The sequence below is a fragment of the Panthera uncia genome, chromosome A2, assembly GCF_023721935.1.
Source record: "Panthera uncia isolate 11264 chromosome A2, Puncia_PCG_1.0, whole genome shotgun sequence".
NCBI lineage: Eukaryota > Metazoa > Chordata > Mammalia > Carnivora > Felidae > Panthera > Panthera uncia.
In genome coordinates this window covers 1,617,053-1,639,161 of record NC_064816.1, presented here as the reverse complement: position 1 = coordinate 1,639,161, position 22,109 = coordinate 1,617,053, and the positions used below count along the sequence as shown (strand labels likewise).

At 59.3% G+C, this 22,109-nt stretch overlaps 1 protein-coding gene across 2 annotated transcripts; it reads right to left on the bottom strand.

Moving 5' to 3' along the window:
- Positions 1–856: 856 nt before the first annotated feature.
- THOP1 (thimet oligopeptidase 1) lies at positions 857–21,789 on the bottom strand. 2 transcript variants are annotated; one of them, XM_049642325.1, is made up of 13 exons: positions 21,620–21,789; positions 18,728–18,940; positions 15,842–15,990; positions 14,417–14,524; positions 11,923–12,025; positions 8,936–9,096; positions 7,341–7,476; positions 6,525–6,891; positions 5,979–6,180; positions 3,266–3,452; positions 2,980–3,108; positions 1,784–1,920; positions 857–1,348 (listed from the first exon to the last, which is right to left on the bottom strand). In XM_049642325.1, exons 1-13 carry the CDS (start codon positions 21,633–21,635, stop codon positions 1,190–1,192), a joined length of 2,067 nt encoding a protein of 688 aa, XP_049498282.1. In that variant the 5' UTR covers positions 21,636–21,789; the 3' UTR covers positions 857–1,189. The 2 variants fall into 2 exon arrangements, with proteins under 2 accessions (XP_049498282.1, XP_049498283.1); XM_049642326.1 differs by having other exon boundaries at positions 857–1,345.
- Positions 21,790–22,109: the final 320 nt, after the last annotated feature.

Genomic DNA, 22,109 nt, shown 5'->3' with positions numbered 1-22,109 from the left:
CCGGTCCCTCTGCAAGGGGCAAAGGACTGGTGGGGACCATTCAGGAGCAGGCGGCAGGGCTCCCACGGAGCTCAGAGACCAGGGAAGCAAACACGGGACGGCCCAGACCAAGTGGAGGCGGGATACGTACCCGTCCTGCTCAAGAACCCCTTCCGAATTCCCACTGCCACCAGAAAGCATGACCTAAGGCGTTCTGAACAATTACCAGAGACCCCAGGAAGGCCCCCCGCCATTACCGAGACTTGGCTGCGTTGCCACCAGCCAGACGGGGCTGGGCCAAGAGGGCCACACATATGCCTTACTCAAGGTCACACGGACCAGAAGGTCACAGCCTGGCTTCCAGCAACTGTGCCCGCTAATCAGAAACCGTCACATCACAAATCCCTGAGTGTGTCCAAGGGGCGGGGACAGGAGCTCTGCCCAGTAAGCTGGCTCAGGGGTCGGAGGGCGGGCCGCGGCTCGCTGCATGCTCCAGCCACCCCCCTGCATGGGCACAGGCGGGCGGGCGGTCTTGGCCTTGCGGCTCCGAGGAAGGGCTGAGCCCGGTCCTACGTGGGCTGCACAGGAAAGGGGGCAGCCGGCAGCAGCTTGGAGAGCGGTATGGCCACACCCGTGCCGCGGGTCTCCTCCGCAGGCCTGTCCCCGCGCGCGCTGTGACAGCTCGACCAGCTCCCAGAGACCCACACCCATCACCATCCAGAACACTTCACGCAGAGCAGCTGTCCCTGGCCCGGGGGCTGATCACAACCACATCTAGGGCTTACTGAGCGGAGTAAACGCTCCATCCACCTGTGACAGCCTGCTCTTCTGTGGCAGGAGGGACAGAGTCAGGGACCGGGCCGACAGTCTCGCTCTTTTCTTTTTTTTTTTTTTTCTTTTTAATGGCTGCATTTCAAAGAACCATTTTTCACTCAGAAAACTTCCCGGGAAGGGACGGGTTAGTGCAACAAAGTGGCGGGCTCGACTGCTCAGAGTTCTCCAGGCACGTTGAGAAGACCTCGCCAGCCCGGGCCGGCCACCGAGGGCGGCCTGTGGAGACCGGACGCGGGGAACGAACAGGGAGGGCGAAGAGCCCCTCCCCTCGCCCCACCCCCGCCCCCACCCTGAGCAGCAAGCACCCCGTTTCCCGGGCGGCGGGAGCCGGGGCGGGGCTGAGCCCGCGGCCTGGGGCCCTGGGAGCCCTGGCGTGTCAGCAGGCCGGCGGCTCGCTGCTGTCCACCTGCAGCCCTTTGCTCAGGAGGAAGGCGTCCTGCTTGGGGTCTCGGCCCAGGAAGAGCTTCAGCATGACGCTGGCGTCCTGGGAGCCGCCAGGTCTCAGGATGCAGCTCCTGTAGTCCATGCCGACCTGCTGGGGGTAGACCCAGATCAGCCCTCGCACGTCCCCTCCCCTCCCCTCTCCCAGCCACAAGCGGGCTCGCGGGCGCCTGAATCAGCACCAGAGAGAACACGTGGGCACGAGCGCACGTGCATTCGTGAGCACGTGTGTGTGACTGTGCACGAGCACACGTGTGCAGGAAGCCCGTCCTCAGAAACTCCTCGGGGCCCTTCGTCTGCACAGGGAGCGAGGCCCAGGCCAAGCCCCACAACACGGGTGGTCAAGCCCCCATGGTGGCTGAACACGGGTCCGGAAAGCCGGCTGAGCACCCGGCAAAGACCAGCAGGCGCCTCGGCTCTCCCCGCCTGGTCCTGGGCAGCGGGGAGCAGAGCTGAAAGGTCACCTGCTCCCTCCACGGGCAGGTGTGCCCCCGCCCCCCGCCCCAGTGAGCGGCCGGCCTTCCCCCACCTTGCCGTTGAGGACGCCCTCCTGCTTGAAGCGCGTGTGGAACATGTCCATGGAGTACACCTCGCTCCACAGGTAGCCGTAGTACTGGGCGTCATAGCCACCCGCCAGGTGGCCGAAGGTCGCAGGCATGTTGGTCCCTGGGACAGATGCGGTGCGGCTTTCACTGCGGCCCCGGGCATCCCCCGGGCCCCACGAGAGACGGCCCCCACACACCCGGAAGGAGAACTGGCTCGACACTTCTAGAAAGCAGGAGCTGGACAACTTGGCCCGGGGAAATACATCTCTGCCCGCTATCTGCTGACGCTCAACAGTTTATGCAAAAGGAGGGACGCCGGGCGGCTCAGGCGGATGAGCGTCCGACTCTTGATTTTGGCTCAAGTCACGATCCCAGGGTCATGGGATCGAGCCCTACGTTGGGCTCCGTGCTGAGCATGCAGCCTGCTCGGGATTCGCTCTCTCTCTTTTCTGCACCTCCCCTGCGCACATGCGTTCTGTTCCCCTCTCTCTAAAATAAAAATAAAACAGCTTTTTGAACTTTCTACACGCTATGGAATAAACCAACGCCACACGCCCTACACCAAAATGCCGATTATCTTCAATCATATTAATCCGAGCATCTGTGCTACTGATGGACGAGCATACGCGTTAATACTTTATCTACTATCTCCAGGGTGTGAAATCCCTGGTCCTTCCCGCACCTTTCCAGGCTTGTTCCAAAGCAGCATGTCGGAGGGCACAGGTGCCAGGGGCGATGGAGCAGCACGCGGCCTGAGCAGGAGGCACAGCAAGAAAGGGCAGAGCTGCCCACGTGCACTCGCGGCCGGCCCGAAGCCGTGTGCTTCCTCCTGGGCCTCAGCTGCAACCTGTAAATTGGCCTGACTCCCTTCAAACATCACTAGAACCTTCCGGGGCGCCTGGGTGGCTCAGTCGGTTAAGCGTCTGACTTCAGCTCAGGTCATGATCTCACAGTCTGTGAGTTCAAGCCCCGCTTCGGGCTCTGTGCTGACAGCTCACAGCCTGGAGACTACTTTGGATTCTGTGTCTCCCTCTCTCTCTGGCCCTCCCCCGCTTACACTGTCTCTCTCAAAAAGGAATAAAAACATTAAAAAAAAAAAAAAAAAAATCACTAGATCCTTCCAACTCGGGGAATGGCTGAGCCCCAACCCCCAAGGTGGGCCCAGCTCGCGAGTGGCTACCTGGTGTGGCTGGGACCCCAAGGATCTCCTGGCAGAGGCGGGCATATTCCTCAGCTGGGTCTGCAGACGTCTGGGTGTGCAGGGCCTGGTCCACCTTAGCCAGGACGATCTGGCGCAAGTTGAAGAGACCTGGGGGGCGGAAGGAGATGGGGAGGCTGGCTCTGTGCTCCTGACCAGGCGGTGGAGAAAACCCATGAGGGCACACGCCTGCCCTCAATGGGCGAGGCGTGAAGGACTCCCTCCCCTCCCAGAGGCCTGGGCAGGAGAGCGGCCCCCCCGCGGGCACCTGTGTTGGCCTGCCGAGACTTGATGAGCTTGTCGAGCAGCTCCTGGGGGATGGTGTCGCCCGTCCTGTAGTGCTGGGACATCCTGAGCAGCGGCTCCTTCTCCCACACCCAGTTCTCCAGCATCTGTGAAGGTGCCTCCACGAAGTCCCGCTCCACGTGCGTCCCGCTGAACATGGCGAACTCCGCCTGCGTGGGCGGACAGAGCCGCAGGAAGGTCTGGACCCTGCCCGATCCGCTCCCGCCCACTGGCCTTGCCTGGGCACACGGGCATGCAGTGCCCCCCCAACAAGCACACCAGGGCGAGCAGACAACAGCTGCGCGAGGCCCCAAAACCTGAGGCTCCTGGGGGGCTGTCAGCCCAGTACATGAGGAGGCGGGGAGCATGCCCACCCTTGAAGGCCACCTACGCTCCCTTCTTCCACCTATAAAGCCACTGCTCTCAAAAAGCCCTACACTCCAAAAGGCATTGGCCCGGAAACGAAGGGATCTGGAAGGCAGCATGGGAAGGCACCCGGTGTTGTCTCCACTTTTGTCTGAAATTTTCCTGAAAAACACGGCGCCTGGTCAAGTAGTGCTAGAACCTGGTTCTGGCAGCCAAATGAGCCACACGACCTTGGGCGAGTCCTTGCCCGGCCCAGAGTGAAGCGGGGCAACGGTGGGGGGCTGGGGGAGGCACACGCTGCCCTTGTTACTGACAACCTCTGTGACCTCACCTACCCGCTAGACTTTTTTTTTTTTAATATTTGTTTTTGAGAGAGAGAAAAGACCATATGTGAGTGGGGGGAGGGGCAGAGAGAGAGGAACACACAGAATCCAAAGGAGGCTCCAGGATCTGAGCTGTCAGCCCAGAGCCCGACGCAGGGCTTGAACTCATGAACTGTAAGATCATGACCTGAGTTGAAGTCGGATGCTAAACCGAGCCACCCAGGCACCCCTACTTGCTAAACTTTTCAACCCAAAAAAACCAACACCTGCGGCACCCTGTGACCCTTTGATGCTCTGCCTTTGGGTTTCAGCTCTGACTGTAAACCAGTGTCCTTTTCATCAACTACCAAGAGCCCCCCCCACCTTTTTATTTGCATTTTTGTTTTTGTAGGTGGTCTGCCTGAAACGGATCCCAATTGTCACGCTGAAGCACTGTCTGGTGTTCCTGAGCACAAGAAGGCTGTGATGTGCCGAGATAGCACACGGGGCAGAGGCCCTTCCTTCAGGCACGAGCTATAGCACCGTCGGCCGTGAGTTCAGCGTTACGGCAACGACGCAGGAAAGGGGTCTTTCAACAGAAACACGTGGCGCGAGGTTACATATCGGTGGGTCGTGACCAGAGGCTCGCAGGGACCTGTGTGTTCCCCCAGGAGCGGTGCCTCAGTATCCGCGAACTCCGTGTTGGCGGCAACTTTACACAACTCTGAATGGTGGTAACGTGTGTCCGAAAAGGCCTGAAGGAAATGAGGGAGCCACGAGAGTTCTAGTTTTGGGAAATGACCAGTAAGAGCACAGCGCAGAGGCAGGAAGAGGGCACGTGAGCAGGGCTGACAAGGAGACCAGGATGCACGGGGCTAGTGCTGTGTAGACACTGGCTGTGCCCTGCGTGGCTGCTTGTAGGTGAGGGCCAACCCCCAACCTCACACCACATACAACACTTAACTCAGTGGACGGCAGACCAACACAAAGAGCTGAAACTGAAACTTCTAGAAAATTAGGAGAAAAACTTAGTGTCTTGGGTTACAAAATGATTTCTTCAACAAGACACAAAGATGCAAAATGTGAAAGAGAAAAACAGTCAACATCTGCTCAAAAGATACTTCTCAGCGCTCTCCCCACGCACACACATGTCCCTCGGCCACGAGGAGTGAGGCGCCCACACCCGCTGCCCGGCATAAGGATCTCTGAACACATGATGCTCACGGAGGGAACCGGACACAAGAGGCCACACGGGGTGTGAGTCCACATTTGTGAAACGTCCAGAACAGGCTCTTCCATGGACGGGAAGGGGGCTCATGGGGGCCGGGGGAGGAGTGGGGACAACTAAGGGACGTGAAGACTCTTTCTGGACGACGGAAATGTTCCAAAACATCTGGTTGGCAGCTACACACCTTGGTGAACAATCACCGAGGTATTCAACTTAAAATGACATCACTGGGGTGGTCCTAATCCAACGACCGCTGTCCTTATAAGACATGAGGGAGGCACCTGGGTGGTTCAATCAATCAGTTGAGCGTCCAACTCTTGATTTCGGCTGAGGTCATGACCTCATGGTTGTAAGACTGAGCCCCACGCCGGGCTCTGCACTGACAGCATGGAGTCTGCTTGGGATTCTCTCTCTCTCTGCCCCACCCCTGCTTGTGCACACGCATGCAAACTTTCAACGTGAATAAATATTTAAAAAAGAGAAATAGATGAGGACGCAGACATGCACAGAGAAACGACCCTATGAAGACAGGGGGAGAACACAGCCGTCTGCACCCCGAGGAGAGCGCCCTCACGAGGAACCGGCCCTTGGACAGCTGATGTCAGACCCCCAGCCCCTGCTGCTGGGGGAGCACATACTACCCATGAAGCCGGCCGTCTGTAGGGCTCCATGCCGGAGAGTGGCACAACAGGGCATTACTGTGGCCATGGGGACATCAGAGGAAGACTCCACCGGGGAGGAGGCTGCCTCCGGACCCGCTAACCAGCAGCACCGCCCGCCCCCGCGCCCCCTGCACCCACCTGAGAGCAGAGCTGGTGCATCACGTGCCCAAACTCATGGAAGTAGGTCTCCACCTCGTCGTGCTGCAGCAGGGAGGGGGCATCCGGGGTGGGCTTGGTGAAGTTGGCCACCATGGCCGCGATGGCGATCTGGCGGCTCCCGTCCTGCCGCAGGCAGCCCGGCTGCAAGCCAAAGCAGGCCGCGTGCCCGTACTTCCCTTCCCTGGGGAAGGAGGCGGTGTCAGGCCCAGCCAGGGATCTACTCCATCCCCCAGCTGGCCCAGAGAGGCCCATAAGGGTCCCCGATTCCGCCACTCTCTGACTCTGCAGCCCCTAACCAACCCGGACGACTGGACAGATTGAGAGGCTCAAGCTTCCTTCTCAGGAGCGGGGGTCCTGCCCCACCACCCGTCCCCCCACTCGGGCAGAACCTCCCGGGCACCCACCCGCCTCCCTGGACGGTGAACGTTCCCGGCCCCTCACCTGGCCCCGCGCTGTGGCGGACACAACCTATTTCACAGATGGAAACGCTGAGGCTCAGAGAAGGGTCGCCCAGCTCACACGCACCTCGGGTAAAGGTCCAGGTAGAACTTCCCGATGACCTTCCCGGAGGCCGAGTCCCTCACGCAGTACAGCTTCACGTCTTCGTGCCACACGGTGGCGTTCTCCTCCAGGTTGAAGGTCAGCCCTAGCAGCTCCTGGTAGATGCTGAGCAGTCCCTTGGTGACCACCTGCATGGGGAAGTACTCCTTGAGCAGGTTCTGGTCCACGCTGTAGCGGGTCTCCTCCACCTGGTTCATGTAGTAGCGCATGTCCCAGGCGTTGATGCGCCCGTCGAAGTCCAGGCCCCGCTTCTCGCACTCGGCCTTCTTCAGCTCCAGGATCACGGCCCGCTCCTGCTCCCCGAGGGGCTTCAGCTTCTGGGCCAACTCGTCTGGGGAGGACAGAGGGGAAGGCAAGGCTATACCTCCTGCGGCGGCCGCCCCCACAGGCCCCAGGCCACGGCACGATGGCCCCGGCGCCCCACCCGGGAGGAAGGCCCGGGCCGCCAGCACGACTCAAACACGGGTGATACATCGCCCTCAGCAGCCAGGGGGGCTCTGCCCCGTCCACGGGCGGGAAAGGATGGCCACAGTGGGGACGCTGGCCCAGAGCTCATGCCAGGAAGCCACAGGGCCAGGCGGACTCAGCCTCACCCCAGAGCCCCATGCTTGGCTGCTGGGCTGGGGCCCCTCGAGGCTGAACAGGGCTAGGGAGGTGTTGGGATTCCCTCTGGGGTGGACAGGACACGGCTCTCCGAGGCGTTTGCACGTCGCAGTCAAGAACCACCTAAACCCTGCTCCTGGAACCCATGGCAGGAGGCCGAGGGGAGGCGAGGCTTACCTAGGAACGTGGCCACCACCTGGCTACTCTTAGCCATGTTCATCTCCAGGACGTAGTCGGCGTGCGTGCTGAACCCCAGCAGACTGGACTTCTGGGCCCGCAGGGTCACCAGCTCTCTGAGGATCGCACAGTTCTCCTAGAACCGACCAGCAACCAGCTCTGTGGGTGCTGGGCCCACCACTCCCACTTGGGCCCCGTGGCCAGCACAGTTCTGGACCGCCAGGACCCAGCTGGCTCGTTTCCCTCCCTCCTTTCCCTGGCCTAGATTTCGGTGCCCGCCACGTGACCCTGCCATAACACCTGAGTCTCTATGAACCCTCGAGTCTCATCTGGACCCAGGAGGAGCGTAAACTGTGAGGGGTTCTGAGGCCGTGAGCGGAGAGCAACATGGGGCCGGGACTGCAGGAGAGCCTCGGGGGGTGTGCACGGGGAGCTCCCCACCGGTCCAGGCCTGGCCCCAGGCTCAAGGGCCCTCCCTTGTCCCCAGGCACCTCCGAGGGGCTGACCCAGCCAACCAAACTCACGGGACCAACACAAAATGAAACGCATGGGACTCGTTTCCAAGCGAAAGACAGGGTTGTGCAGAACGCAGCACCCATGGGGTGCCTGGTGGCTGCTGGGTGAGCGTCCGACCCAGGACTTGGGCTCAGGTCATGATCTCACAGTTCATGAGTTCAAGCCTCACGCTGGGCTCTGCGCTGATGGCGCAGAGGCTGCTTGGGATTCTCTGTCTCCCTCTCTCTGCCCCTCCGCCAAATATTAAAAAAAACAAAAACAAAAATCAGGATGCTCCCACCAATCAGGTCCACAGGCAGGAAGTTGAGTGGAAACCTTCCTGACAAGGGGGCTCAGGGCCACGGCACCAGACAACACGCCAGCTCCCCCGGAGCTCTGGGGTCGAGGCTGGGGGCGGGACGGGCCACGAGGACGAGGCGATGTCGACCCCACCAGTCCTGATCACAGACCTGCGGGCTCTGCTCTCAACAGTATAAAGTTGCTGCTGACACCCCAGAAGTGGCACATCCCCACCAGAACCAGAATTCCTGGCTCCTCCACGAGCCACCACCCCCGTTCCTGCAGCCGCCCCCCCGTGTGAGCGGGCTTCTCTAGGGCCACATCTCGATCTGAGGGAGGCGACCTGAAAACATCGTTTCCTTAAGGCCAGCGTGGTCGGTCTTCAGTCCGGGAAGCGGGAAACACGGGACCTGAGCACACGCTTCCCCGTCACCCTGTAAGGGGCTCAGCCTCCAGCCACGCAAGCACCGTGGTGTCCCCACGGAGGCCGAAGGGCCCCTCCATCACCTGCTGCAGACACTGAGCAGGAGGAATGAGGCCGAGGCCACGATGGGGCGGGGACAACAAACACAAGTGTCCACGTGGGAACAGGTGTCCGAGCGGTGAAGACGCCCAGGGCTGCAGCTCGAGGGCCCAGGCCACCACACAAAACAGAACAAGGGAGCTCGAGCCCGGGGAGCACCACCAGACACAGGGACAAGCAAACATAAGGCCTGGGAGCAGTGGACACGGACGGCCTGCCAACCACCGAGCCTGGCCCAGAGCACAGGCCTGGCGACTCCCGGGCGCTGCCCCCGCACCTGCTTGCACCGACAGTTGAAGGCCTCCTCCACCTTCCTTCTGGTCTCCGGCACATGGCACTTCTTCAGGAGGGGAAAGTAATGTGGGTACTTGAGGGTGACTTTCAACTTGTCATCCCCAGCCTTTTCCAGTGAGTTCAAAAAGTCCTCCGGGAGCCCTCCTGCAGGAACAAGACCAGGGCTGCTGAGGGCCGACAAGCTGCCAGGCTTCTCTCCCACAGGACAGGCTGGGACGGGAGCCTGCAGGGGACACGCCCTGCAGGGGTCACGCCCGGCCTCCCCACCCTCAGCCCCTCCTGGAAGATGTGGTGCTACGGCCCTTCCCACCAGGCTCCTAGGGAGGAGCAGCGCCACTCGGCTCAACCCTGGACAGAGGGCTTCTGGGGACTGCAGTCTCTTCCCTCACCCTTCCCCGGACAGCAGCACCTGCGGAGGACAGATGACCCCTGCGGCCCTCGCCATCCCGGTGGCTGCGCTTCTGCAACAGCCTACCCCTCAGACCCCTGGAGCTCACACTGAACATCTCCAGGGGCCAAGGCCTCACACCCCTGGCTCTGACCTGCCCACACCTCCTTGAAGGCCAGGCTGGGGCCCTCACCTCACAGGTGAGGAAGGGACGCTCAGGTGGGAAGGGACGTTCTGGAGCAGGGTGGACGGTGCCGGGCAGGGCACAGCTTGGGAGGTCACAGCTTCCAGGCTCGGCATGTAAACACAGGCGTGCCGACGCCCATTTCTACTCTGCCACAGGGCCTGGGAGCAGTGAGCACACCGGCACCCACAGCTGTTTCTAGACATCAGGCAGGGCAAGGACAAAACAGCCTGGGGCACGAGTCCCAAAGAAGCTGCTCAAGAAAACACAGGGCCACCTCCACCTGGAGGAGCTCTCGCGGTTGCACTGAGACCATCTTGAGCATCGAGTTAATAGAGACAGCAGCAGACCCCAACCCACTGAATGACGGGCCCGTCCACACTGACGACTGCTGATAAATCTAGTAAGTGGGGGAGGGAAAGCTGACTTGTGAGGGACAAACACAAGGAATGATGGGGTCGGAAGCCTGTCCACAGGAGCTTCCCCTCACGGTGCGGCGTGAGCAGCAGCAGCCCCAAGGCGCCTCTTGGGGACCTGTGAGATGGGAGAGCAGCTGGGACTCGGGGAGGGGGATATAGAGAGAGAGGCGGTGTTGCTGTAACTGAGCACCGACTCCCTCTTTGGCAACCGGAAGAAAACAAGCACCACCAGACTCCGGCCTTGGTCACTGCCCCGCCCGTCCCACGGCTGCCAGAGCTCCGCGGGGGTCCCCGGCCGCCTACGAGAGGCCAGCCCAGTGGATGGCGTGGGTGAGCAGATTCGTCTGCCCAATTCCAGAGACCCAGGACCCTCCCCTGCCTGGGAAACATGGCGGGCATCTGTCCTTAAACGTGGGGTCCACGTGGAGGGACCTGCCGCCCGAGGCCCCAGGAAGGACTGAACCAGAACGAAGGGCGACAGAAGACGGCGCCGAGGGACCTCCCAGCCCCTGTTCAGGAGACTCGAGTCCGTGGCACCCCTAAGAGAAAGCTGCCCTCGGGGGCCTCTGGCAGCCAGGCCGAGGCCCCGGCCCCCCATCCCCGAGACGGCCGCTACAGGACCACTGCCACACCACTTCACCACCTCACAGGGGACGGGTCGGAAACCCGGTCCCCGAGCCCCTGGCAGGGCTCTCCCAGGTGGAAGCAAACCCGCCCGCCTGGGCTCTTCAGAAGTGTCCACGGCAGGAAAGGTGGGACGAAAACACTTTCGTGAACAGCTGAGGAGTGGTTCAACAAGAAAGGAGCCTGTAAAGACAGGATGCTCCCTGACATGACTCTGACTGGGAAGCAAATACAAAGAGTGTCCTCGGGGGCACCTGGGGGCTCCATACGTTAAGCATCTGACTTTGGCTTCAGGCGCGATCTCACTGTTCATGAGTTTAAGCCCCGCATCAGGCTCTGTGCTGACAGCTCACAGCCTGGAGCCTGCTTGGGATTCTGTGTCTCCCTCTCTCTCTGCCCCTCCCCCCGCCCCACCACACATGCTCTTTCAAAAATAAACATTAAAGGGGCGCCTGGGGGGCTCAGTCGGTTAAGCATCCGACTTCGGCTCAGGTCATGATCTCGCGGTCCGTGAGTTCGAGCCCCGCGTGGGGCTCTGTGCTTACAGCTCAGAGCCTGGAGCCATTTCAGATTCTGTGTCTCCCTCTCTCTCTGCCCCTCCCCTGTTCATGCTCTGTCTCTCTCTGTCTCAAAAATAAATAAATGTTAAAATAAATAAATAAAAAATAAACATTAAAAAAAAAAAAGGGCACGTCCTTGGGACAGCAGAGTAAGGAAGCCCAGACGGGTCTCCTAGGAGGTCTGCTGTTCAGGGCTCCACCTCCCAAGTGCAAGATGTACACGGAGGGGCCAAGGATGGCCTCAGTCCTGGGGAAGGCTCACGAGGCTGCAGACAGGGGTCTGACAGCGAAAAGGATGCGTGCAGCACTGTCCACGTAAACGGACAGAACGTGCGACGTCAGCTGGGGGCCGGCACAGGCTGAGTACACAGGGCTTCCCACTGTGCTGTTCCTGCAACTTTCCTCCAGCTGTGAAATTTTTCAAAACTAGACATTTGGGGAAAGAGGGGAAAAAAGTAAAAACTGAACTTTCCCTTCAAAATGCCCACGTCCGGCCGGATTTGGGAGCAGCAATCAGCCAGGACTCAGCCCAGCCCCTCTCGGAAGGTCACAGCGAGAAGAGCAGCAGGTAGGGGCCTTGCGGCTGAGACCTCCTCAGCCTAACTCAGCGCTCCTGCCACTGCCCGAGGAAGGATCTGGAAACGTTGATTCCAAAGTGCTGAGCGCTCCAAGTGAAGAAACCGCCTCCCCAGGGCGATGAGACGCAAATCCGCTCCCCCCCCCCCCCCGACTTGGGCAGCCTGTGGGAGGTCAGCACCGCCCCCGCCCCCCGCACCCCAGGCCCTGGGCCAGTACCCAGCTCCCCTCGAGTGAGCGGCAGGAAGGTCGTGTCCTCGTTCAGGTTCTTGTTGAAGTCGATGCACAGAAGACTCAGCTTCTTCTTGATGCTCTTGATTTTCTGGAGGGAGGAGCACAGCCGTGAGGAGCACAGCCTCCGGGACTGGGGGCTCCCCCCCGCAAGGAGAAGTGGGAGAAGCGGGAAAAGCAGGCAGAGCCGTCTGCACGCAGATACCCACCGGCCATGCCGAGCGGCCTCGGTGACCCCGGGGACCTCGGGCTTGCGTCCCCTACTGTTGTACGTCCCCAGCCAAGAGCCTTCTGGACCCTATTCCCTTCAGAGTCTGCAGCTTAGGTATTTGGATATTTTGACAGAGGAGCGGGGCTAAGCCTCAGGGAGGAAACTTCTGATGGGGGGGGGGGTGCCCTGGGGCCACAACATCTGCCCACCACTGCCTCAGGGGGGGCCCTGGAGCCCAGCCCAGGCCTCGGGCATAACAGCTGCTCTGTGTCGGGCAAGTGTGGCTGACAGCTGCGCAGTGAACTGGGGGCTCCTCGGGTGAGACCCGGGCTCAGAACCAGCCCGCGTGGGTGCACTGAGCCTCCGTTGGCCATGACCCTGCGCTGGGTGCTTCCACTTATTTCCTGATCTCGCTGAAGCCTCACAAAACCAAACGCGGCCATGCCAATCAAGGTTCTAAGGCATGAAAACAGCTCGTGCCCCAGGAAACAAGGCACGGCTTCGGCTTCAGGGTCCCTATCCAGCCCACGGCCAGTGTCCTTCCTCCACACGGAGCCCCCCGTGTCCCTCCCAGTGCAGCGGCTCTCAAGTCACAGTCAGGACTTTCAACAATGTGACGACAAAGTTTAAGCACAGCCCTGCAAGCGCGTGGGTGGCTCAGTCGGAGGAGCATGAGAGTCTTGATCTCGGGGTCACGGGTTCAAGCCCTATGTTGGGCATGAAGTTTACTTAAGGGAAAAAAAAAAAAAAAAAGTACAACTGTGCTTCCGTTGCTCTGGCTGAGTTTATCACCTGCGCCCACAGAAGCTGAGACGCCACACTGGATTCCAGTTCCAAGATGGAATTCGACTCAAGTCTTACCAGCATTGGTTTTAACCACAAGTACGCCTCATTTCCCTGATTCTCCAACCGGAAGGTAGAATCAGTTCTAAGTGCCAAGAGAGAGACGGTCACTGAGCTCTGGGTGTGGGTCTGGTGTCTGCTTTAACTGTGTCTTTTATCTCCTGTGCCCTGGTGCTTTCCTATTGGGGGCCTTGCTGACCCCGAAGGGAGGGCTTCTCCTAAGGGTGGCCAGTTCCAGGGGATGGTACCCAGCTCACCCATATGTGTGCCTCATGTGCAAACCAGCCAGTCCACAGCCCACGCCCCGGCCATCCCCTCTGTGTGGCTGCGGGGCCTTCAGAGAAAATGGGAAGGGAGTGGAGCGGACAGAGACCCCCAGCGATTAACCCAGGACGGGGGCAAGTGCATCCCTGCTCGCCCTCTGCCCCAGAAGGGAATGCAGGCGATGCCATCCACGACTGGGGCTTTTGATGAGCAACTCGTATATGCAGTCTTCGTTCCCATTCCTGGCACACGGCTCCTAAACCCTTGGAATCAGTGACAACACGACACTGAAATAGCTCAAGAGATGAGGTGTGGGGAACACTGTGCTATCTCTTACCAGCCCTTTCCACCACACTTGAGTGCAACCTAATGAGATGCCTTTGGCAAGGCCCTAGGATAGGGGCGGGTGGCCAAGGAAGTCCCTCCTGCCTACTTAGGGAGTCAGTCACGGATGGAGTGACTAGTCGGGCTGAAGTGATGTGGCGGCCACAGAAGCCCTAAGGCACAGGGTTAAGGGAGTTTCCAGTTGGCGAACAGTGGAGGTGCCCGGGAGGGCGAAGCACGCAGGGTACCGAAGCTCCGTGCCTCCCCCGCCTGACCTGGCCCTGTGCTTCTCTCCCAGCTGGCGGTTCTAGGTGGTACCCTTCACGATAGATCAGTAAGGGCAAGTAAGCTTTTCCCGAGTTCTCTGAGCCACTCTGTCGAATGAATTAAACCCGAGGGAGGAGTGCCGGTCGGTCAGAACCAAGGGACACCCTGGACTTATGGCCCGTGCCTCAGGTCGGGGCGGCGTGGAGGGGCCGAGCCCTGATGCTGTGGCTTCTGACACTACCTCCGTGCACACGGGTCAGAACTGAGTGCTGGCGTCACGGAGGACTGCATGGTGCGGGCACCCCCCGCCACCCCCCCGTGTGGGGTCAGAAGGAAACCATGCCATCGCCGCAGAGTCCCGAGAACAGGAGACCCACGGCCAGAGCGAGCTTCTCCTTACTGCCATTGCACCCAAGTCACGGAGAGGACCCCCTGAGCCCTGCCACCTGCCCCATGCGCTCTCCCTGCGGCCGAGGCAGCGCCACGCTCTCAGGAGAGCCTCACCAGCACCGGGACTCAGGCGGTGCCCGCGATCGCAGGCCACCCCCCCCCCCCCCCCCAGCTGGCACTCACCTCCTGAGTGTCTTTGGGCAGGTGGAGCCCATTCCGTCTGCCCAGCTTGATCAGTCGCTCCAGGTACCGCACTGCCTCTGGCCTCAACGAGTCCTTCTGGATTTTTTCCTGGAGTAAGAAAATCAAAGCTGTTTATAACGAAAAGCCGTGATGCTGCTGGATGTTGGCGAGGCAGCAGGGAAACTGGGTCACTCACTCCAACGTCACCGGAGGGAGCATGAAATGGGGCAGCCGCCCAGGAGAGCAGTTTGGCACAAGACGTGCGACTACCACCCGACTCGGCAGTTGCACTCCGGGCGTTTATCCCAGAGAATGAAGACTGGGGTCACACGACACCTGTTCACAAACGCCTGCGGGGAACAGCCCAAACGAAGAGCAGCCCAGAGGGTCTTCCCCTGGTGAACAGTTACATGGGAATGAGTCTGGGGGGCTGCATCAAGGTCTTTAACCCGGTGGTGACACTGACCGGTTCTGCAATATGTTACGTGGGGGAAACCGGGCAAAGTACAGACAGGCGCTCTCCGAGCTATTTCTTCCCACTGCACGCTGACCCGCAAAGATCTTCAAACGAGAATTGAATATAAGACACCGCTTGTGCTTCCCCAGGCCACCCGCCTGTCCGTGCACCAAAGCACACTCGTGTGCCTTCCTGCCATCGAGGGGACACGGCAGCAGGTGCTAAGACAACGAGCAGAGAATCATCTCGGTCCACTTCCGACATCAGCAGCCGTGGCCCAGGAGGCAGGACGATAGCCCTACAGGGCACCCAACAAGGTCAGGAAAGTAAAAAGATGTGCTGGACGGAGGGAAGGCTTAGAAAGTCCTAGGCACAGGGCACGTGAGTGCGGTCAGTTAAGCGTCTGACTCTTGGTTTCGGCTCAGCTTATGATCTCACGGCTCATGAGTTTGAGCCCCACGTTGGGCTCTGTGCTGACCACAAGGAGCCTGCTTGGAATTCTCTGTCTCTCTCTGTCTCTTTCTGCCCCTCCCCAACTCGTGAGCACACGCTTGGTCTCTCAAAATAAATAAACGTTAAAAAAAAAAGTTTTTTAGGCATCTTGTATTTTATTTTTGCATTCCTCCCCACTTCTGCCATTTTTTTCATGTTTTTTATTGTGGTAAGATACAACATAAAAGTTACCACCTTAGCCACTGTTAGGCGCATGGTTCAGCGGCATTAAGTGCACTCACACTGTCACGCAGCGATGCCCACCAGCCGCCCACAGGGCTCCTCACTCTCTACCTTTTAGAGTCTGAGGAACAGAACGATCACATCTAGAGAGGTTCTGACCCTCCAGTGCCACCTGGACACCGGTCTGTCCCCCCACCTCCCGCCCCGTCTTCCACCTCCAGCGGGCCTGGTGCGTGCCCCATCAGCCGCGTCCCGGGGCTGAGCGGACGCTGGGCTTGTCGCTGTCCCCTCACCTGCAGCCAGACAATCCTCTGGTATACATCCTGCCTCATGCTCATTTCCACGTCAAATTCAGACAGCTTTTTGTCTGCCTCTGTGCTGGCTGTCCGAATGTCCTTGGATGGAGAAACGTGCTGGGGGAAGTCAAGGATATTCCTCTGAACTGAAACAGGGAAACAGGACAGGTGTGAAAACGGGCCCCGGGTAGAAACTGGCAAGTACCGACCTCACCCTGGCCCGGCACGTAGCCCACCCGCGTGTCTCCGTGTTCCGTGAACACTCTCCACGCCGGGCCCTGGGGTGGGCACTGGAAGAAAGGAACACTGTCACCCATGTTCTTGGGGACCTCACAGGCCAATGGGAACAGACTCAACTCACAACACTCCAAGGTCCATGAAGGACCGTAACAGAGGAGTCTGACAAAATGGGGACAGGCTCCAGTGGCTCCGGCCCAGGAAAGAGCCACGGCTGCTGAGAGCAGTACTTTACGTTCATAAACAATTTTCTAATTTACAGAGCATGCTAACACTTCGTTAAATAAAGGGAACATGGCGGGGGGTGGGTGGGGGCCTGGGGGGCCCAGTTAGTTAAGCATCCGACTTTGGCTCAGGTCATGATCTCACGGTTCATGAGTTTGAGCCTCGCTTTGGGCTCTGTGCTGACAGCTCAGAGCCTGGAGCCTACTTCAGATTCTGTGTGTGTCTCTCTCTCTGCTCCTCACTGGCTCACGCTGTCTCTCAAAAATAAACGTTTAAGTAAATAAGTAAATAAGTAAATAAATAAAGGAAGCATGAGTAGCCATAACAACATAAGCTTTAATTTTCTTTCTTAATTCTTTTTAAGTTTATTTATTTTGAGAAAAAGAGAGGGTGCATGTAAGCAGGGGAGGGGCAGAGAGAGAGGGAGAGAGAATCCCAAGCAGGCTGTGCTCAGTGCAGAGCCCAACAGGGGGCTTGACCTCACCAACCTCAAGATCATGACCTGTGCTGAAATCCAGAGTCGGATGCTTAAGCAACAGAGCCACCCGGCGTCCCATAAGAGCATCAGCTTTAACAGGTATCACCTGACCCAGCACCCCACTCTCAAGCACCCACCCTCGTGAAATGAGGACACATGATCACACAGAAATCACATAAATGCACAGCAGCAGGCCCAGTAATGACCAAATAGTAGAAATGGCCCAAACACCCATCAAAAGTGCACAGAGACACACGTGTCTGGCACGCACAGCAAGTCACTTGGCCGCAAACAGGAGCGAGGCGCCCACACCTGCTGCCCCGTGGTCGGACCCTGAACACACAGAGCAAACCAGACATGAGGTGTGTGAGTCAAGGTGTGTACGATGTCCAGAACAGGCTCATCCACAGATGGGAAGGGGGCTGGTGGGTGCCAAGAGCTGAGGAAGGGATGGGAGTGACTGCTAATGGGGACAGGATTTCCCTTTGGGATGGCAGAATGTTCTAGAATTAGAACATGGTGATGCTTAGACAAGTGACTATAAAAACCACTGAAACGTAGGCTTTAAGTGGTCTATAAATCAGATCTCAACAGAGCATTTACGTTTTAAAAAGCACATACTCTGGGAAAGAGCTGCATTCAAATCGCAGCTTGGTCACGCTCGGGGCCCCAGGGCAGGCCTACTGCTGGCTGCCCGAGAGGGGATAGTGAAAAGACAGAAACAGCATCCGTCCGTCTGGGATTTACAGGCTCACAAGCGCCTGTGATCGCACCAAGCACGACAACAAAACAGTGCATGCTGTCAGATCAACGCAGGCAGCTGTGTGAGCAGAGGGGGTGCAGGAAGGGGCTCCTGCGGGGGGTTAATCTGTGATCACAGAGAAGCCCAACATCCTGCAAAGCGGGGGGTGTGGGAAGCCCCGAGACGGGACAGCGTGAGCAACTGCGAGGCCACGTGGCCAGGCACAAAGTGCAGAGGCGGGTCAGAAAGGGGGAACCGTGCAGCACACAGAACACCACCAAGGACCCTGGCCTCCATCCAGAGGGCAGTGGAAAGACAGAGGGGCTGGCTGGGGGGAAGGCCATGATCCAGTCTTAGTTTCCTCTAAAATTCCGTGGGCTACTGAGAGGAGACAGAAGTAAAAGCCTGCAGGAGTGAAGTGGGGGAGAGACTAAATGATGTCTGGCAGGGCCACGCCCAAGAAGCAGGAATTAGCCTCAGGCAATGCCCGCGAGCCTCTCTGGAAAGAGATGGGAAGGGGAGCCTGAGGCACACCCGCCTGAAGGCGCGGAGCAGCCCCTGCCATCTGGCACACCCCGCACAGGAGGCTCCTGGAGAACCCCGCTGCCAGGATTCCCAAAGGCCCCCCGGCAAAGGACTTGTGCTAGAGACCCGGGGGCTCGGAGTTCTCCGTCGCAAGACTTGCTGGTCTTCTGTCCCCTTGCCATCAACCTCCACACAGGGGCTCTGGGAAGCAGGGCTGTAGGTATGTGACCGAGCACCTCATCCTTCCCTCACAAAGGGAGCAAACAGACCGCAAGGGGGAGACAAGGATCCAGGTGGGTGGTGATGAAGACACCTGACGGCGGCGTCAGGTTACCCAAAGCACAGGGGGGGAGGCAGCGGGGAGGAGAGGAAAAGGGGTCCAAGTTCAGTCGCCCAGAGAGAAGACAAAGCTCTCCTGTGACACGAAAGGGGTAAGAAGGGGCTCTGGTTTCGGGGCTGGCGCCCGAGCTGACTCCTGGAGAGAAGAGTGGTCACACGTGCTGTCCCGCTCTGAGCCCTCAGATGACACAGCCCAGAACTAAGTATGCCAGGCCACGAGTGCAGTAGGGTGTGTAGGAGAACCAGCCCTCCAGGCTGCCCCTGGCCTGGCCGAGGGATCCTTTACGGCCCCTGGGGAGTAGGCTGCCTCCCCGCCTGGGTCCTGACCTGGATTTACCTGTGTAGGACACCTCCGCGTCAGCCAGCGCCTTGAGGGTGCTCTCGTAGGACACGTCTTCAAACTTCTGGGAGCCCACCTGGTCATACACACGCTTGGTTTGCTCGATGAGCTCCACAGTGAGCTCCCCTATTTGCTGGGCGCTCAGGTCCCACCGCAGATAGTTCACCTCGGAGCACGGGGCCGCTGTGTCCAGGGCATCTCCGGCACAGGCTAGACAGAGAAGACAGAACCCCACACTGAATGTGTCTGCTTCGAGGGCAGAATTAGGGTTAGAGTAACTAGGGGCTGGAGGGCAAGGCCAGGAGCACCGTTTCCCCATGCAGGTTGACAAGGACCGGGGGCTCTATGGGGGTACACAGGTTGACGGATCCTCTAAAGCACACGAAGATTCTGCACCCAGGAGACACCGGGTGACCTGTGGGGATGCTTGCACTTGTCACGATGGGAGAGTGATGCTACTTCATCGGGCGGCGGGGTCTGGGGATGCTGCTCAACACCCCCAAGCACCTAGGATGCCCCATGATGACCCAGCCCCGACATCGGCCGGCTGGGGCGGATGCTTGGCATACATCTGCACTCCACGGGGTTAATTTGTTTGATTGCTACCTCCGACGTCCCTTGTCGTACTGTGACGTTCGCACCATATTACTTACCTAAAATAGGGGAATTCCCGAGTCCTGAACATCCCTACCACGAGAATTTTTGGATAAGAGATTATGGTCTAGAACTGCTGTCACGTGGTGTTCAGGGTAAAGATGTTTTGCTTTCGTTCCCTCACTGAATTCACAGCTCTGTACTCTGGGACCTATGTGGCCCCCATTTTACAGACGGGGGTCCTGAGATCTGGAGAATGCAAGTCTCGTGCCACGATCCCACACCAGCAAGCAGCAGAGGCGGGGGCTCAAGCCCGTGCAGTCGGACTTCAGCTCCAACGCTGCGAACTAGTATGCTGTGTGCACCCCGCCTTTCTAAACATCTCGTTTGCAGGCGGGGCTGCCCCTTTCCCTTCCCAGGGCTCCACCTACACTCAGGATTACAGTCCAACCTTTACTGGAAAGTCTGTCTCTGCACAGCCCATAAGGTAAAGGTGACGAAGAAGGAGACTATGTGACTTGCCAAGACTGAACTAATTAGCCCTTTACAGGCTGGTCTGCTGACCCCTGGTCTAGATCATCCCGAGTCCACTGGGTCCTGCACGGCAGGTTTGGCCAGTTGGTTTTGCCAACTTCCCTGTGCTCAGGCACACTGGCTTTCTTCAAGGTATCTCCCAGGCCTTCCCACAGGTTGCCCCCTCTGCCCGGAGCCCCGACCCTGCCAATCTTCCTTTCTTGAATGTCCTGCTGGCATCCCTGTAGCACCTGTAGGGCTCAGATGGCTACACCTTCCCCCAATTAACTTGTCGAGTTAGCGAACAGAGGCCTGTCCTGTGTGAGCCCCCAGCAGAATACGCAGAAGCCGTTCCAGGAAACACCCACCTGTGCCCCATTTTCCCCTTCCAGCATGGCGGGGAGGGGAGCAGGGCCACAGTGGTCCTGGACAAAGGGGGGCGGATCTTCGCAGGGTGCTGTGTTTGGCATCCCTAGGACAGGGCTTTTAACACTATTATCAACACCTGTGTCTGGGTCACGCTCTGGGGTGGAGGCCACCCTGGGCACTGTACGGTGTTGAACAGCACCCCTGGTGCCCATCCACTCGATGCCAGGAGCACCCCGAGTCATGACAACCACAGATGTCCCCAGACATTGCCCCAGTGTCCGCTGGGGAGGCACGATCTCCCCAGCTGAGGACCACTGACATCTGCTACGTGGGAGAAAAAAAAAAAAAAAGTCTCTTAGGCCAAGACAGGCCAGGTATTCTGGCCACGGGACTGCTTCGAGCTTACGGAAAATCTTTGTGCCTGCAGAGCATTTTGGACTTCAGAACCGCAGAGAGAAGCTGTGGGTCTGGGTTAACTGGTAGCCGAGGGCTCCAGACGCTCAGGAAAGGTGGGAGACCCGTGGAAGCCAGAACTGTCAGCCAAACTTCCCGGAGGGAGCTAGGATTGGAAACGCTGGAGCAGACGCTCCCGTTCTGCAGTATCTACAGATCCCCACCCCCGAGCTGGGTCTCCAAGCTAACAACCCTGCAGCACACAAGGCAGACAACACTCCCCGAATAACCCTAGTTGTGATTTACCATTAAATGCAATTATCGTCGCAGCCAGCTGGGAGAAAGAACTGGGGGAAGACAAACCGGCAAGAGAAAATGCCAGGAGGCATCATCATACGACCCCCCGGGAATTTTCTATAATCCGACACGCACATCCTATCCCTCCCAAGACGAAAACCCTTTCACGACGCCCTTTGCCCTTCCAGGGCTGTGCTCCAGCCAGAATGACTTGTTGCTACGCAAACGCGTTTACCCTCGCAGCTCCGGCCACCTGGGACAGGCCTCACGCAGGTCTTGGCGGCACCGCCGCTTCTCCACTTTGGGTCCTGGCTGATACGCCGCCTCCTCCGAGAAGCCCTTCAGGACCGCCCTCAGCCCCACCACTGACCACTCTCTAAGGCGCTCGCTTGCTTTCCTGCTGGTTGAACGCCTGTCTCCGACTCTGGAACTCCGCCTAGAACTCAGGGTCTCCCCTGGAGTCGGCACCCCCTGGGCCCGACCCGCCCTTAGCGGCCGCGACCTGGAGTTTGTTGAATGAGTGAAGCGCTGGGAAAGCTGGTCCATTCATTCGGCCGCCGAGGGAACGGGATCTCCGGCTCACCGACCCATCCCCGCCAGGCTCCAGTCACTCGGGGGTCACTGGGCTCGGGTCCTAGGCCCAAGTCGCGACCCCGGGAGGCGAGAAGCTGGAGGGGATGCCGGGGTCCGGGCAGCGGGGCCCCGCCTCGCGCCAGCCAGTACCTGCGGGGGGCTTCATGGCGGGCGGGTGTGCACCGGCGATCCCTTCCTCCACCTGGTCCGCCTCGGTCCGCCTCAGCCGCGGCGACCTGCCGCTTCGGTCCGCTCAGGGGCCGCAGCAGCCGGGACTGAGGTGCCCGCCGCCCGCGCGCCCGCTGAATGCTGGGAGCGCGCGTGCGCCGAAGAACAGAGCGCACGCGCGCCCCCAGCACCGCCCACACACCCATGGCGGGGCTTTGGCACGCTATCGCACTCTGCGCACGCGCTGGAGCCCTCCCTGCTCATCATTGGCTCTCGCGGCGAGAGGGCGGAACCTCCGGGGAGGCCCGGGAGGGACGTTTCCATGGAAACCACACACAGAGGTTGCTTCAAAATCTGTGTGCATGCGGTTCTTTCTGCCGGTAGTTCTCTGTCTGGGCTTCCAGCCTCAGTGTTAATCCGTGCTTGTCACCTTTCTATCTTACAGTTGTGTATTTGGCTAGTTTTGCAGGTT

Coding starts and splice junctions, on each gene's coding strand:
- THOP1 (XM_049642325.1), bottom strand. Junction 7,477..8,935: donor TCAACTGTCGGTGCAAGCAG/GTGCGGGGGCAG, acceptor GGTCGGTTCTAG/GAGAACTGTGCGATCCTCAG. Junction 1,921..2,979: donor TGGGGTCCCAGCCACACCAG/GTAGCCACTCGC, acceptor CATCTGTCCCAG/GGACCAACATGCCTGCGACC.